General features: G+C 39.9%; 1 protein-coding gene across 5 annotated transcripts in view; it reads left to right on the forward strand.

Annotated features, from left to right (window-relative positions):
- rps6ka1 (ribosomal protein S6 kinase a, polypeptide 1) overlaps nt 1–17,243 on the forward strand; it is a 45,164-nt gene that overhangs the window by 1,732 nt on the left and 26,189 nt on the right. For 3 of the 5 annotated variants that reach the window (XM_067480436.1, XM_067480437.1, XM_067480438.1), the window contains exon 2: nt 11,032–11,076. In XM_067480436.1, the coding sequence (XP_067336537.1) occupies nt 11,032–11,076 (45 nt within the window). Of the gene's footprint in view, nt 1–3,722; nt 4,383–11,031; nt 11,077–17,243 lie in introns of those variants that run through there. The other 2 variants (XM_067480441.1, XM_067480442.1) reach the window with 1 other exon arrangement.

Genomic DNA, 17,243 nt, shown 5'->3' on the forward strand with positions numbered 1-17,243 from the left:
ACTACTAAGCCCTACTACTAAGGTAAGGGTAGAGGAACTGAGTTTTATAGATGACTGATTCATTATTGGTCTTCTGTTGATGTTCCTTCCTGAAGGTGTGAGAGGTTCAATAGTAAACAGTCTACTATCCTGACAAACAAAGACTGATCTTACAGAATTGCCCTTTCTCGTGTGAATCCTCCAGTTCATATTTGTCCTTCTGTGCAGTATTTTGTTTTTGCTACAGGTTTAGATATACAAATGTATGCTGCCCCTGTTGTTTTCTTGTTTTCCAGCCTGAAAGCAACATAATACCAATCTGCACGGGGACATTTCCTCAATCACGCCTAACTGTTTTAGTATTCCACAATGGCTTTATCCATCTCTCTCTGAAAATCAATGCCTTGATGCGTAACTGTGGCTCTTAGGGTTTTTTTCTGTAAAGATCTTGTGCCCAGCCTGCATTTTACCCCTCCCAAATACCAGAGATACAAATTCAAGCCTCAACATGCTGTTTTTGCACACAACACACCCATGCCTACAGTCATACATTTCTGTTTAGTCTTAGGAACCTGTAAAGCAAAAGACAATGTTTGTGACAAATACAGTAACAAGACTTTACATAATAACCAACCATGAAACATTATCTTCTACAATGTGCACTACAGCTTGCCCCCCCCTCTTTATGTTTATTATTAATGATCAATATTAGCCTGCAGCCAACCTCTACTGTCAGCCATTTCGGTGACAAATGATTATTTGACTCATGCTTCAAATACAGTAATTCTAATTGTTCATCGTGTGTGACTGGCACAGAGTGAATTTTGAGTCATTATAATGCCATCTTCTCCTGTTATGGTTAGTAAGTAGCAGCTGGATAGCTGCCCTTGTTCCACTATTGAGCAGCTAATTAATTTGTTCTATGCTGGAACCCCACTGATGGTGTTGATCCTTGTATTGCAGACATGCTCATTGAGTGAAGCTAAATAGGAATTATTCTCAAAGGTCTGAAAATGCTCTTGCTGAAACCCGACACACTCCGAGTATTAAATTTAGAATCGAAATAAAGTGGACTAATAAGAATGATGCAGAACAAACTATGCTGTTAATAGAAAATGATGTCCATTTGTATCATGTAAAATTTTAATGATAGAATGCTCTTGTCTTTACATGAAATCGAGTCCTAGTACCTGTGTTGCATCAATAATTTAATCCATTGGATTAACTAAACATTTCCCTTGATGCATAAACTCTTATTTTAATCTACTTTAGATGCATTTTATGTTTACTCATCCTCATAATGGGAGAGTAAAACAAATAAATAGTCAAACACTCATATTTTAGACTTCTACTACCCACACACACACACATAGTGAGATACAGTGTGTTGTCTTGTCTTGACATCTTGAAATTTGGTGTGTACCTCAAAGGCACGTGGGTCGGCAGTTGTCAGACATTCATTAACACACAATTATCCAATAGTGCTGTAATTCTGCTAGTAATTTTTTGTATATTTATTTTGAAAAGCTAAAGAATCGTTGGAATAACATTAGCAATGTAAATAAAACGAACACAGAGAAAGCAAATACTGAAAAAAAATATTATTTCTTAAGTTTTTAAATTTATTTCATATGTAAAGAAAACCATTTAAAAAAAAACAGAATCAGAGAAACACAACAGTAATACATGCGATGATGAATTTTGGCACATTGAACTGGCTGCCACTTCACAATTGGAGTATGCATGTATTAGCATTTTAATTGGATTGTTTACCACTTTGTGTGTTTAGAGGGGATGGAACTGTTTAGATTAATTGTTTTCCTTAATCAACACCACTCTCCCTCTTCTTCTGAAAATGATGGTTAAACAACAATGTCATCTTTGCATTTGTTTATTTTAATTTGCAGGCTGTCACATGGAAGCAAAATCTGCCTTTCATTTTGTCACAGCTCAGCTAATGTTTCAGTTCAACAGCTTCCCACCAAACACATTTCATTCCTGCATCAACACACCAACAAGTCAGGGCAGAGTGGACTGCACATCATGAGTCTGATTTCCCATGATGCTTCACTGCTAGCCAGTGGTGGGGGTATCCCTGGAGTCTCTACCACTGGATGGGAGAAACCTCTGAGTCATCCCTATCACATGATGTCACTGGAGCATCACGAATAGAAGAGTTAGAAGAGAACCTATGCACTCACAAGAGGGATGTGTAGAATATCCCTCAGAAAACATGTAAATAGAAAACTGTGAGCCTCATGAAAGTTTGTCTGCTTTTACACAAGACTATCTCCTTCAGCCACCGGTGACCTGCTTAATTCAAAGTATTGAGCTTTGGAATGCAACACTGTTAAAAGGAACTTCTTCTATTCTCAGGGCGGTGGACATGACTTTTCAAGCTTCTAGATCATCTTCTTTTTATTTCCTCCTATAAATTCTTTATTATGCGCTTAACCTTCCCCGCAGGATAAAGCAGAAAGTCTGGAAATCACTGTATCAAACAAAAGAAGCCACCAACAGTGCTACTAGTGTTGTTTTTGGCTAGAAGAGCAGTTGTCCCAATAGATAAAAGAACAAATCAGAAGAGAAGAGAACACAAATAGTCTTCAGCATGGCTGCACTTAATAAGAGACACCAATAGAACATTGTAGGGTGCTTGTCCATTGATGGGTTAATGTAAGCTTTGAGATGGGAGTGACTTTAAATGTGTTGTGTTCCTATAAATTCAGAGTGTTACATGCTGACACACAATCTGCAGGAAAGAAAAAGTTTATCTGTGAATATGTTGAAACTGCAGTAAACCTTCAGACATGAAAGAATGTGGCAGTTTTCCAGGAGAGAATGGCCAAGTTCAAAACCCACAAATGTGTCCAGAACCTAATATGCAATTACAAAATATCTGTGTGTTTATCTGCCACAAAGCTCAGACTTGCCAAGACAGGTGGGTATGATAAGATTTATCAATGCAGTACTTTTTCTTTCCTTTTAATGCCATGGCTTCCTTATCTAAATTTGAATGTTTAAAAAAAATATCTGATCCATCCACAGCCAGGCGGTCTGATGCTCTCCTGTTGCCAATAGTAACCAAAGCGGCACCAAGACCACTCGGCACTGAATGAAGCAGAGAAGTGTTGAGTGTGGAAGGGTGTATTATATCACTGAAGATTACAAGGACCATTACAAAAGCTGCTATCAATGAAAAGAGTGCTGCATCAATGTAATGTCCAAGCACAAACAGCACTAGTCACGACCCACATTCTAGTCTCCTCTATTCGAGATTTCAAATTGCATTTATTGTGTAATCTATTATGTAATATTTGGGTTGTTTTTAGCTGACGTCTAAATGCATCGTGCACTAAATATATGCTCATATATTTTCAACATATGAAACTCACTACAGTATCGGCATGCAGCTTCAAATAATCATAAAACACTCTGCGCACTGACATTACTCAGCAAGTTACAAGCCACAAGGCTGTTTTGCGTGGCTGCCATTTATGGCTGACGGAGTTTCTGTTGCACGCAGGAAAAGTGCGCGCCTCCGATGCACCTGCCTTAACACGAGCAGAGAGGCTGCTCATTAACAGTGAACACTTTGAATTACGTATTTGCAATTGACCTCTTGCACCACAAGATGGCGCGACCACACCCGGGCGGAACGCGTAGAAAAGGGGGCTGGATAAAATCCTGCAGGAGTCCGCCAATAGCAGCTCGAGTTGGAGCCTGCTCGTACTACAGAGACAAACGGAGGTCTCCGCGCGCATCACACACTTGGGAACCAGGCGGACGGAGAGAAGTCTAACCCCCCTTTTCAGCCCGGGAGAAATCACAGCCACGCTGGGAAGAAGGCGTTGAGGTTTGAGACGGCGTCGACAGCAAAGACGGCACAGACTCAGCTTAATTCCTTCAGGTGGCATTAGACTCCTGCACCGCCCCACTAGAGGAGCTTGGATCACACAGTTGGGCACCGCTCTCTTCTCCTCTCCTGCTTGTCACACCGAAATTCAGAGTAGCCAACTGGCCTGTCTGGGAGGACGCGGGTGTTTGCTGGCGTTTATGGGGTTTTCAGCCGGATTATCACTTTTACCGAACACGCACAAGTGGCCAACCTGCACCGAAGTCAAATCAAGGGATTACAGTTGTATGTAAAGCTCTTGGTTGTGTTTGCAGCGTCTCCTTCTCTGCGGGAGCACAGTGCTGATAAATCTGCCATACTGGACCTGGGGACCCTTGGAGCTTCTCGGTGAACTGCACTTGACAGGAGCGACACAAGAAAAAAAAATACAGGGAGACCAATTTCGTGCTTGAGCAGCTGAGAGGAAAAAGCCAATCGTGCAAACATGCCCCTTGCACAGATCGCGGAGCCATGGCCCACTATGGAACTAGTGCAGCTTGAAACAGAGGTAAAGAGAGTTGGGATGAATCGACGACATTTGCTTGCGTTGGGCCAGTTGAGATTTCTAGGTTTTAAGTGACATTGGAGTTAATTTCATCCAGCACATCTTCACCCGGTTGTAAGGTGCTCAGTCTCCTCTTTGTGTTGCAGGAAAAGTGATTTAACAGTAAAGTTAAGCTAAATTGAAAATTCATGATTGAGTGTTGGAAACAAATAGCTTGTGGTGAATAGATTTTTATAAATAATTAATTATGTTTGTCCTGTGTCTTAAGAGATTCGGCCTCACTTAAAACATGATGACTGCTCTGTCCATGTTTGTGTATCCACTGAAAATACAATATACAGGCATTTTAAACAGTGTGATGGGTATTTTTAAGTAATGGGATAATTTTAATAATTTCCACCAGAGATCTCAATTGGCTACAAAAGCAACTTAAACAGCTCAGTTAAAGCAAAGAGTTCTCTTTGCTCCTTAACTGAAGCCCGTGAGCATAATCTTAGAGCCGGAGAGCGGCCCTGTGTGGTCTTTAAAGGAAATCTACAGGCTGGCCGACACCTTTTGTCACTTATAAAGTGCTTTCCAGTGCCTTCTGTGTGCAAAGCCTTCACACACATGGCTTTACACATTAAAGGCAGGGAGAAGGGGCCCTCTCCTATACTGGGGAACATTAAACTTAAAGCTTAATGGGCTAAATTACCAGAGCAGTACGTTAAAACATTTTAAGTTTGTTCACTCACTGTTTTTATCCTTTTGTAATGTGGGCCACAGAAAGAATTCATGTTTTCCAGTGTTTTTTCTCCTTTTCGATACTGGTTTAAAATATAAAAATGCTTACATCAGCACATTTACCACCTCTGTGTGAATGTGTTTGTGTGTGTACACTACAGTACTTTAGGTACTGTAGTTTAGAAACTGTGTCATTCTGACATTGTTTATTCAGCAGACTCCACTATTTACAGTATTCTGCACCATGTGAGTTGTCTGAGTAGCATCTCACGGCTAAACAGATGGTGGTGCATAGCCTGTGAATAGCGCTATGTTTAATACTGTAAAAATACCCTGCCTCTGCTCTTTGCATTGGTTCCAACTCTTTTTAAGACTAATATGCATGATTGTTGCTGAAAACAAAGTATACATGAGCAAATATTAGATGAGTGACTTTGTTTTTGCCCTCACGTGCCGTATGAGACACAACCCCTGATATCCACTATCTGTTTTAAATCTGATTGCACCAGTCACTGCCAGTAGGAGTGGGATTGGTGCCATTTATCTCTGTCACCAAACCTACAGGACAGCTGCACACTTTGGTTCCCAATGACAGAGAGAGAGAGAGAGAGTCAGAGACAGCTCAGGGTTCAGACTGATTGAGCAGAAAGACCATGTGAGATTGGAGGCAATGCCTGTTAATATATTTGGGAAAGTCAAATGGGAGACATGGTAATGGACGTTCTTCAGCTATATCGGACAATCTGAGACTGACGGACTCTTATCAGAGTTGAAAAGACTGAAGAAAAATCCCCCTGTGTCAAACAAACATTGCTCTTGTCCACATGAGTTTAAACCAATGCAGAAGATGATGGTTGGGATACGTCAGCTGATGGGATGTCTGTTTCCCCATGACTCGCTATGTGAGTGCTTGTGCTTGGCAGCAGAGAAGGTGTCATGAATGGAAATTAGACAATTGTGACTGAAACACTGTGACAAAGTAAGCAAGAAAGAATTGTGCAAAGAGAGCAATTCAAAAATATTTGTATGACTAAGCCCTTTTATTCATCACTAGACCATGTCTGTTATGAATTAACTGATCCTCAGTGAATACGCTCTGATAAAGCCACTTAAACAAATCATGTCCTACCTATCCCAGCTGAGTCACTACCACCTGCATTGGCCACTGTCATTATCAGGTTGTAGCAGCTCCTCCCAAAAGATCTGAATCATGCTTCTGTCAGGATTTAGTTATGGCAGGTTTCCAAGTGGTTCCACATTCCTTTAAACCATTTGATCTTTGTATTTTCTTTGGCAAACTCAATTTTGCACACAGGGGATTGTAAAATTATAAGATATTAAACTTATAAAACTAAGTTGCTGCTATATCATTATACTGTAAGTGCAAAGGTTCTCAAATGCAACATAGCGGCCTACTTACGAAATTTGTCAGGTTCAGAATTCTAAAAATTAATTCAGTATTTCTGCATTAGTAGAAGAAAGAACTTCTTTGTTGGGCAAGTCTTTAAAGTTTGGCACAAAATATGTAATGGCCACACGGAGACACGCCAAAGTTTATTAAGTAGCCTAATTTCACTGTATCCATATTTGAAAACTAACTGTTATTACCGCAGCTTTGAATTAAATATTTTAGTAACTGTGGTGTTGTTTGATGAGACTCTTGGTTATGTCTGATGGTTCTTAACTCTCCACAATAGCCATTTATGCACTGTAAGATATTTTTCAGATTACTCCTCTTTAGATGCATTGGTTTCATGCCAGCCTCTTTTTTTTGTGTGTGTGTCAGCTAATTCTGAACCAGACATTTCTACTTTTTTAACCTGAAGTACTACCTCAGACAACAATCTTTGTAAGAGCACAAAAAAGTGCTTGGAAGTAAGGTAATCATGTTTTCACATGCGTTTTGTTAGGTTGTATTAAAATGTAGTCGCCAGTATTAATAGACTTGTATTTCGGTTGATATCTCTACCCAGATTTGTCTGAGTCTGTTGAGATTCAAATCATTCCACAGTGACACTTGGAGACAGCAACATATGGACATCAGGAGTCAGAATTTATAGAGCAGGACTGTTCAGTCCTAGATGTTGAAGGAAATGAGTTTGTCTGTTATATAATATGCCTCATAGAGGAGAAAGTAGTGGTAATGTGGAATGTGTGCCATGTTTGTTAGATAGGCGTGGAAGCAATGTATACTCAAGCACTTGTGAGTGTGCAAGCTCAGATCCCATTCAGGTGTGTGTGTGTGTTTGTGTATGTGTGATTGTGTGTGTGTGTGTGTGTGTGTGTGTGTGTGTGTGTGTGTGTGTGTGTGATTTAGCTGCAGCTAATCTGGGTGTAACCTGTGGAACACCTGAGCAGGCCTGTGGGAGTGGAGGAGGGCTTGGTGGGCATGTGATAACACAACTTGTTACTTGATAGGCGCCCTGAAAAAGTGAGCACTTTTGGTTTTAGAGTTTGAAGTAAATTATCCAGTGAAGCTTAGATTTTATACTCCATCCAAAGTTACAGCTGTAGGCAATGGTGGTGTTGTTAAATCCTGTTTCTTTCTCACTTTTACAGTTGCTGAAATCTTTTACCACATCCAAAAAAAAGAAAAACAGAACAAACAAAACGAAACAACCTATTGTCCATATACTGGCTTTACCAGAAGACAATGATAGAGATGTGACCTACTGATAATATTCACTGGCAGGCAAGATTTCAAGAAAAGAGTGGCTATTGTATTTCTTAGTTGCCTGGTTACACAGTTGCTGCTCTAATCACACTGTTAAGAATGATTTTTCTATCAAATGCACACATTGCTTTGAGGTTGTTTACTTCCTCTAATCATATAAGAGCCCTGTGAGAAATTTAAAGTTCTGTTGTATGACTCTGGCTTGCTTAATAGGTGAGCCTCTACGTGCTCCTGGCCTGTAAATATGTTTGACTGTGCACCTTATTTATTTTTTCAATACTTCCCATATATATGTGTGTGTGTGTGTGTGTGTCTGTGTGTGTGTGTGTGTGTGTGTGTGTGTGTTCGTTCTCACTGAGGAAGCCCAGGGGAGGAAAAGCACCATTAACTGGGCCACATGGATCAGCCATGCAGAGCTAATGAGGTTGAAATGTGTTAAACAGCAATGCAGGGAAGGGGTTGCTGACTGTGTGCACACGCATACACACACCCCCAGACAGTTGCGCTTGCTAACTTGGGATTTTTTGATTGTTGCTTCTAACCATACAAACAAAACCAACCATAAACACTTCAGTGGGGGAAGATAAATCAGAGGAAAGAATTTTTGTTGTGAAAATAAGTTTAAATTGTTCACCAAATTCCATCATAGTAACACACGCTTCACTTTGTCTTGCTTTCCCTTGAATTATCAGTCTTAAAACTACATCTGTGCCTGACTTCAAACAGCACTTGGCTTCTTAAATGCTTTTCTTTCTCCCATGTCACCTAACATTACCGCTCCCACAGCTTTTATGACTGGCATAGTTTGGCTAAATTAAATAGCCTCCCCTAACTCATGATTAAAGTCCAACCAGTTGAATTGAGGGTGTAGGTATAAATGCCTAGGTTTGTGGTGCCCATCCACTTTATTGCTGTTACTGGAGTGAAACTCAAAGCAGAAAATAAGGAACTACATGGAGTTGCCAAACATATTCAATTTTGCTGCACAAAACAGAATTATTCTGTGACAGAAGGAACATGGGCTGTGGATCTAATTTACTGTTCGGGTTTTTTTTTTTTTCCCTCCAGCATACAAGAGCCTTGCAAAGCTGCTCTGTTTTTGATGCCTGTGCCTCCTTTCTACATCTCCACACAATTTAACCAGTTTTGTTTAGTGCCTTGATTGTTAAGCCAACTGCTTGTTATTGTGCTGGCTGCCTGTCTTATTTTGTGCAATCTAAAGGAAGAGGAAGGGGGTAGAGGGCATGGAGGAAGTGGAAAAATCTCAGGGTCATAGAAACACAAATCAAAAAGCGGAAAAAGGAGGGAGTTGTTATTTAGGGTGCTCTCACGGTTCGCCAGAATACTTGACTCTGGACACAGGGCACTTTAACATGTCAAAGTTAATTTAGTAGCCACAGACATTAGGATTCAGTCTGTGAAAGCAAGTGTTTGAAATCTCTGTGGCTTGTGGTAATCTTTGACAAGTCTGAGAAAATTACTCAAATAACTAAAACTTTTTAACAAAGTCTGTGTAACAAACTGAAGGAGCTGTATTGTTATTACTTAACTCCCATGGATATTTATGTCTTCTTTAAATCAATTTCTTTCAACTTCATGCTAATCACTATCTTGCACATTGCTCACATTTGTGGCATACATTGGAAGACATGGAATAAAACATTCTCCCTGTAACTTTAAAAATTTGTAGATTTCTTGAAGCTAAAAACTAGATTGTAAGATATCAGGTCTGTGAACAGTAATTGATTTTGTGCAGACAGTCAGGCACTAATCTCAATGTAAGCATTAACAACATGATGTCTTGTGAGGAACAAGGGAATTTAACTGTATGGGGCTGTTATTTTGCTAAAATGTGATGATACAATAGTTTATTAAAAAATGATACAATGTTACAAACCATAACATCATAATACTCAGTGTCTGTGTGTCTGTGTGTCTGTGTGTGTGTACATGGATAAGCCAGGGGTGGAGGAAAGATGTAGTACTGAAATCTATGATTTTGAGTTCTTAGCATTTAGCAGTTTGAATTGTTTAATAAAAAGTTACGAATTGTATTTGAATTGTTTTGTTTGTACCTGCCTCAGGGACTGCAGATGAAAATTTGCTAATTAGCTAAATCTGTTACAATACATCTCTTCTCACTGTATAAAATGCATGTATTTGTAAATGGTTTCAGATATTTAAATTATTATAACAATAGTTGTGATATCACAGAGTCATACTTGTCCTTGCATGCAAAAGCAAAAAGTGCCTTCTGGTTTCAGACTAATACAATACAATAGCGTGCCTAATGTTATACAGTAAGTGTAACTTGACAAAATAAATAACAATTTATTAATGATGTAAGAAAAACCGAGATCAATAATGGGAGTTGTGATGAATGTACTAATTTATTTTATTTATTTATTTATTTATGGCCCTCGCTTTCACATCTCGCTGACATTGAAGTTTTGCTTCTGTGTCTGTCGGGCCTCTGTAGACTTAGCTTGGACAATTACAAGTGATCCCAATGTGAATTGACATTATAATGGCAGCTGTTTTTTTAAAAGCCACATCCCAGATATCACAGAAGAGATCCTCTACTCTCTGCCTCTCATTCTCTTTCTTGTTCTACCTATTCCTCCAGTAGCTTGACATGCAAATTGAATCAACTGATCCTACTGAAATCCTGCTGTACTGTATGTTCAAAGTTAGTCACCAACTTCTACAGCATGAACAACCAGTTTATTTTCCCAATGGCCTTTGGAAGCCATTGTTTTAGGAATAATTATTAGTCTTTTCTGCGAGAATTACCTACTGGGTTGAAGGGTTGAAGGATGTGCCTTTGTGTGTCAGCCCCACATTATTAGGGTTTTCCAGTGGAGGAGCAAAGTGCTGTTTCCACCCACATAGTCTTGCAGATACTCACTCACTCACTCTCTCTCTCTCTCTCTCTCTCTCTCTCTCTCTCTCTCTCTCTCTCTCTCTCTCTCTCTCTCTCTCTCTCTCTCTCTCTCTCTCTCTCTCTCTCTCTCTCTCTCTCTCTCTCTCTCTCTCTCTCTCTCTCTCTCTCTCTCTCTCTCTCTCTCTCTCTCTCTCTCTCTCTCTCTCTCTCTCTCTCTCTCTCTCTCTCTCTCTCTCTCTCTCTCTCTCTCTCTCTCTCTCTCTCTCTCTCTCTCTCTCTCTCTCTCTATGTATGTGCCTTTACACAGACACACATATGATACGTGCTCTGTCACAGATGCTGACGGTTTCTCACCTCTGCTCTCTCGACAGAATGGGCAAAGCACCGCTGAGGATGGAGTCACGCCTGCCGTCAAGGTATGTGGCTTCTCTGAAACACAGACACACACAAATGTGACTCAATATTCATGCAGCTTAACATCCAGTAAATTAGACTGAGGACTTGGACCCAGCTCCTGGATGGATTTCTTGGCTTTTGTTTATTCTTGTCATGAAGGCAAGCAGGAGAAGGCCAAATTCCATGAAAGGCCAAATTCTTGTGTGAATTTTCAATTGGAGTCATTTTCATCCTTATTAGAGAAGGAAGAGAAAAGTCGTGAGGCTGTTTCATGTGTTTGAGCTCACAAATACAGTACGTAACTCTGTTTTGATTTATTCGTTTGGCTATCGCATTGACAGCCCACTGAGGGCAGTAGCTGACGGGAGTTTAATGTGTTGAATACTGCAGAGCAAGGCTGAGTGAGCGACAGTGCTGTCACTCAGTGTTGAGATGTGGCTGGGTGGTCTGTTTTATAGGGTAGTCATGTTACATATGGTGTATGTCTTCATCTGTCCTGCTTACCTGTTAACACGTCATACAGAAACAAATACACACACGCTTGCAGGTACTGTACAGAAACACTGAGAGTCAACATCATTGGGTCAGCCCCTTTCTGCCTCCTGGCTGGCCTCTGCGCTTTATTGTCCACCACTGAAACCTCATCCTGTTCCTTTCTGTAGACCAATACTCTCTAACCATGTAGGAAAAGGAAATGTTCCCTAATGAGTAACCTTATTTTTACGTTTTTCTTTGTCCTCAATCTCATGGGAGAGTCATCTTTTCTTTCAGTTCAGGCGAGTGTGCTGTGTGTGTGAGAGAGAGAGAGAGAGAGGTGGGGGGGGGGAAAGAAAACACAAACCTTTTTTTGTTTTGTTTTGTTTTGTTTTTTGTTAATATTGTAGGAGAGTGGATTTTCACATTTGAAAACTGATGTTTACAAATGTAGTTTAAGAAAATTATTAGGAGTTCAATACAGCAAATATATGCACAATAACATATAAAATATTTTAATACAAAATATTTCTTCTATTCAATTAGCTTTTTTCACCAAAACATTGGACTTCTCTTGATGAGCCAAATCGGGTCTTTTTTAAATTCTCGCATTGTTAAGGAACATTAAACCAGATGGAAACATATCTAGCCGATATTACATCACGATAGTCACATCACGGCACAATGGTATAATATGTTCAGTATGACCTCTTATACCAGTCCTGCCTGTTGGACTGGTGAATCCCTAATCGTATTATCACAGTATGTGTCTGGTAAAAGTCGATAATATTTAATTATGGCTCAGACCTGGCTGGGTTTGTGATCATGCTCATTACATGTTATGGTAATTGATTAGAGTCTTTCAGCAATCTGATCATTTATGTAATCTTGTCAAACAGCAGGTCTGCTGGGGACTCGACAGAAGTGGTAATTTGTGTTTCTCCGACTAGACAACTGCATGTGAGATTAAATAATAGGTATACTGAGAGTAATATATAACACTGCTGAGGTCCTGGTTGTTTGTTGATCTGGATGGGGCTATGCAGCATCCATAGACTGTTCTGGCACCATGTAAGCAGGGTCGTTGTAACCAGGCGCTACAGCAGTCGATACAAAGCTGCTGTTTAAATGCTGGGAATTTGATAATGGCTGTTGTTATCTACTCTAGCCGTGGGAGTTACCTGGCTCCGGCAGACCTAATGGGAGCAGTAAAGGGTGAGAGTGCAGGAGGGGATAAAGGTAATGATTGAGACCAAGAAGGGGGGAGGGGTGGGGAGGTGGGGGGAAGTCAGTATCTGATGCTAAAGGTAAAACCTGAAATAGGCTTTTGAACACCAAAGTGTTCTCAACAATGTCCCTTGCCCTTGGAGTAAAGAACCACAGCTCTAATGAGCCATTTACTGTGTTCTGACATTTCCTTCTCTCTACATATGGTGTAAAATTCCTTGAACACACTAGAGCATAATACCCATATAGCAGGGCTGCAGTCCCTCCCATGCTTTATCTGAGCTGTACTAAAGGTGACTGCAGTGAGAGGCAAGGCACCCTGACAGGCTCTATCCCACAATTTTAACCCAGTGGCCTGTTCTAGCATTTTCTGTTGTCTGTTTCAGGACAGTGACAGGGAACACATAAAAATAGACTTGAATAAGTCAGAAATAAGTCATTTGTTGCTGAATAGGGCAAAAAGAAATTCTCTTACCAAGTTATGTTGCCAAGCTTGGGGTCTAGATATACAGACACACACACACACACACACACACACACACACACACACACACACACACACACACACACACACACACACACACACACACACACACACAGGTGGTTGCAGAATCTTTCCTTGGGATAATGACCTAAATAAAAGTTTTCAGAAGTCCTAAAAACGATTCAATTCCTTGTCTTGTTTAGCTAAATGTCCAAAGTGCCATATATGACATTTTTAGTGTTATAAAACAAACACAAGCAGCCAATGCTCTCAACTGAGAAGCTGGAAATAGTTTGGTGCTTCTACCTGGTGAATTACTAGTATAATCAATAATCAGTTAATTTAAAGGCTTTTGACAATGTTTTATTTAATCTTATAATCAGTTCTGTAACTCAATTGGTAAAGGCAGTTGTGTCTCTGGGCAAGAGACTGAACCTAACAGCCCATTCCCCTCTCTTTTTGTGCAGTGCTGGTCCAAACCAGGACAAAAGGAAAAAAAAAAGTGCATAATAACATTACCTAAAAACAACAACAAAAAAAGTACAGTGGCTGTAATAAATGGCCTGTGCCGATGCGTATTGATGGGATGATCCCACAGCAGAACACCGTCACCTGAGAGGATACTCAACTGATCTGTCTTGTCGCATGGGGGATGATATTACCCAGCAATTTAGTCCCTGGTGCAAAGCCGGTCTCACAGTGCTGTGCTCTCACATAAGTGTGGAAATTGGCCTATTTCTAGCTACAAATCCCATTAACCTCTTTGTCCTTGAGGAAATTGAAGAAGAAGATTTGCTTAACTGTCTAAAACAAGCTAAAGCAATGAGGGCCTCAGTTTGCAAGTAAGAGGATGATTTAGAAACAAACATTGCACAACATTGTATGTGATTATAAGCCAGCTGTTCACCATGTGGTGTTAAAATGAAGGGAAAATTAAGTAACCTAGCAGCAGTGAGGGTGACCTTACCATAGTTCTCCAGGCTCCTCTCCAGGCCGGCCACAAATGTTTGAGTTGTAAAAACAATGTGCATGATTATTTTGTAGGCATTGGTATATTTACAAAGAAATCAATTTTTTTATATTTCACCTAACCATGGATTTACTTGGAGCTCGATTAACATGGCCCTATTATTAAAGCGGTTAAGCTGTGTGTGGTTTTATCAGAATGTTACAGATTATAGATTTTTACTTTTTTTTTTTTTTTTTTTACATCTTTAAGTGTAATTTTAAATTGTGACCTCAAGACGTTGTAATACTCCCGTACTGTGAGGAGAATTGGTCGTCATGGTTTCAGATCAAAGCAGCTAACCCTGCAAAAGAGGTATAAATATATAATTTATTATTTTCTATGTTCCTGTAAATGGAGGCCACATTCTGAGAATCCAGGATTTGTACTTGTCCGTATTAGAGAAGAGCCCAAGGAAGCTTCTATAGCCATTGTGGTGTTATTCATTATAAACTTTATAATGGGCCAAGGTGAGAGAAAATTGAAGAAAACAATGATTGTATGCACACACAAATGCATACAAACACGCACACGAAACCAAGGCACTCTGGAGAAATCGTCCCTATATCGTATGTATCAAGGTGTTGTGTCATAGTGTTTGGTGGCCTTTTTAGCTCAGCACATGAGGACTGACAAATAAGTTCTTTATGAATGAATTGACGATCTCAAATTGGATTATGCTGGAGAAGTTATTTAAGAATATAAAAAAAAAAGTTATATTTTAATGTTTTCTGCTGCAAGACATTTTAAAGGATAAGACATTGAAATACTGTAGATTGAAAGCTTCAGAACAGCTACTAAAAGGACTCTGTAAGCACATAATTGTCATTTTGTATTACATCTGGTTATTGTTTCAGTTTAGTTATTTAGTCAAGAAAAATGTGAAAAATTAAAATAACCCAAACTGACATCTTTTAAAATGTCTTTCCTCACCAACCAATCTGTCAAGGGAAGCTGGATGAACAGATGTTTAATATATTTTCGAACAGATGTTTAACAATTTTCACTTTTTAGAAATGATAAATTTAGTTGAGAGATTGTGTTTTCAAATTTTAAAAAAGTAAAGGATTCATACATGTATTCAGTTTATTCCAAAAAATGCTCATATATGCAATGTTTTCTGAAGTCTGACAAAGAGGAAAAAAAACAGTCAGTGATATTGTACTAGTCCCCAATGCAGATATGGGCTTTTTACTGAAGCTAAAGGTGCTGAGCAAGTGGTATTTTTGCTTCAGCAATGGAGTGACAAGAGGGCACAGCGGAGCTGACACAGGAGCACGGGAATTGTCAAGAGTGATTGGAGAGCGAATGGAGGGAGGTGCAAACACTAGGCTATAGGAGGACTAGAGTACAGAGAAAAGCGTAGTAAGCAGAGGAGATATTAGATTTCCCTGCATAATTGTCTCCTCCCTCTAGTCAGTCAGTTGTGGACACAAGACGCAGTCACACAAGTCAAACAGTAGCTTTGTGACTGAAAAAAGGCTGCAGGAAGCAAAAGAGGGGGAAGCGGCAGAATAACTTAGCAGCTCAGATACATCCTCTGGGAACTGGTGTGTGTGTGTGTGTGTGTGTGTGTGTGTGTGTGTGTGTGTGTGTGTGTGTGTGTGGCAAATGTACACACACATACTTACTATGTAGCTCTCTGTGAATTCTAGTCCACTGTACCTCAGGCTAATCTGTCTTAATCCTCAGCTTGCCAGCCACATACTTGCATACACAGTGGATTTTTGCCTTTCTGTTTATGTGTGGGTTAATCAGAAGGCTCACTGGAGCCTTGGTGTTGTGTGTTTCCAGAACTGATTAAATATTTACCTGTGGCAAGAGTGTGTAGGCAGGGATTGTAGCTTACATGATGGACTTTTTGACCTCTGGACTACCGTACAGTGCTGCAGGACTGTCGATTCAGGAAATGGGAAAGTCAAGGCTGTGTGGTCTCACAGCGTGTGTTTGAGCCTCTCTATGTGAACATGCATGTTGTAGGCATGGCAACTATTCTGTCGTCCTTTCACAAACCTGACCTCGCACTTGATTGATGTTGCATTGCCCATTGCCCACACACACACACACACACACACACACACACACACACACACACACACACACACACACACACACACACACACACACACACACACACACACACGTATATTCCATATAGGTAGACCCACTAAGCCATCCTCTCAGGTTTCTGTGAAGTCTGCAGGTAATCCTAAATCCCAAAGCCAAGATTATATGCTGAAAAAATACTGGATGACTTAATACCTTGTGAGATTGGTGATTTATCCTTTAGGAGAGTGTAAAGATTGCCTCTTCCTTCATAGTTATGATTGCTAAGTGACTCTAATTAAAACAGTAGATTGTTGAGGAAGTCGTAGACAGTGGTAACAAACAAAGCATAAAACATCTTGGAAAGATGGGGAAAATAAAGGAAGACATGGAAGAGAATGCCATATTGGTTATGTTTTCTGTGATAGAAACAAAAATATGAAAATTGTGCTGTGTACCTCTGGGTGAAGCTTCATATTTAAAGGGAAGATATGAGAGTGGTATCAATATCAGCATGAAAGTAAATAAGCATTTTTGCTTACTGCTTGTTTGCTCGCCTTTTTCTTTGTGTATCTGTCTGTTGTAGAGTGTGTTCTGCTTAGTAGGCATACTGCAAGTGTTGCTCCATTGAGAGATTTCAATTTGGTAAATTGTCTGAAAACTCCTCAGAGGGTCTGAGGGCAGAAGAACAGAGGAGAAAGAAAAAAGAATTCATTTTGTTTCCACTTTTCAGTCGCTTGTCTCTTCCCCTTTTTGTCTCTTTTTACTTTAGCTGTCTTTGCCACATTACCCCAGGGGCTGTTTGCATTTCACCTTGTGATAAAATGCATTCTATCATTTTATACCATTTCACAGTTTGCCCCTTTTGGGTTTTTCTGACTGAGATTTATTTGAAGAAACAGGGAATGTGAATAGGATATTGTGTAATTTTTGCCCCAGGCTCTTTCAGA

This window comes from Channa argus, chromosome 16 (genome assembly GCF_033026475.1).
Source record: "Channa argus isolate prfri chromosome 16, Channa argus male v1.0, whole genome shotgun sequence".
Lineage (NCBI taxonomy): Eukaryota > Metazoa > Chordata > Actinopteri > Anabantiformes > Channidae > Channa > Channa argus.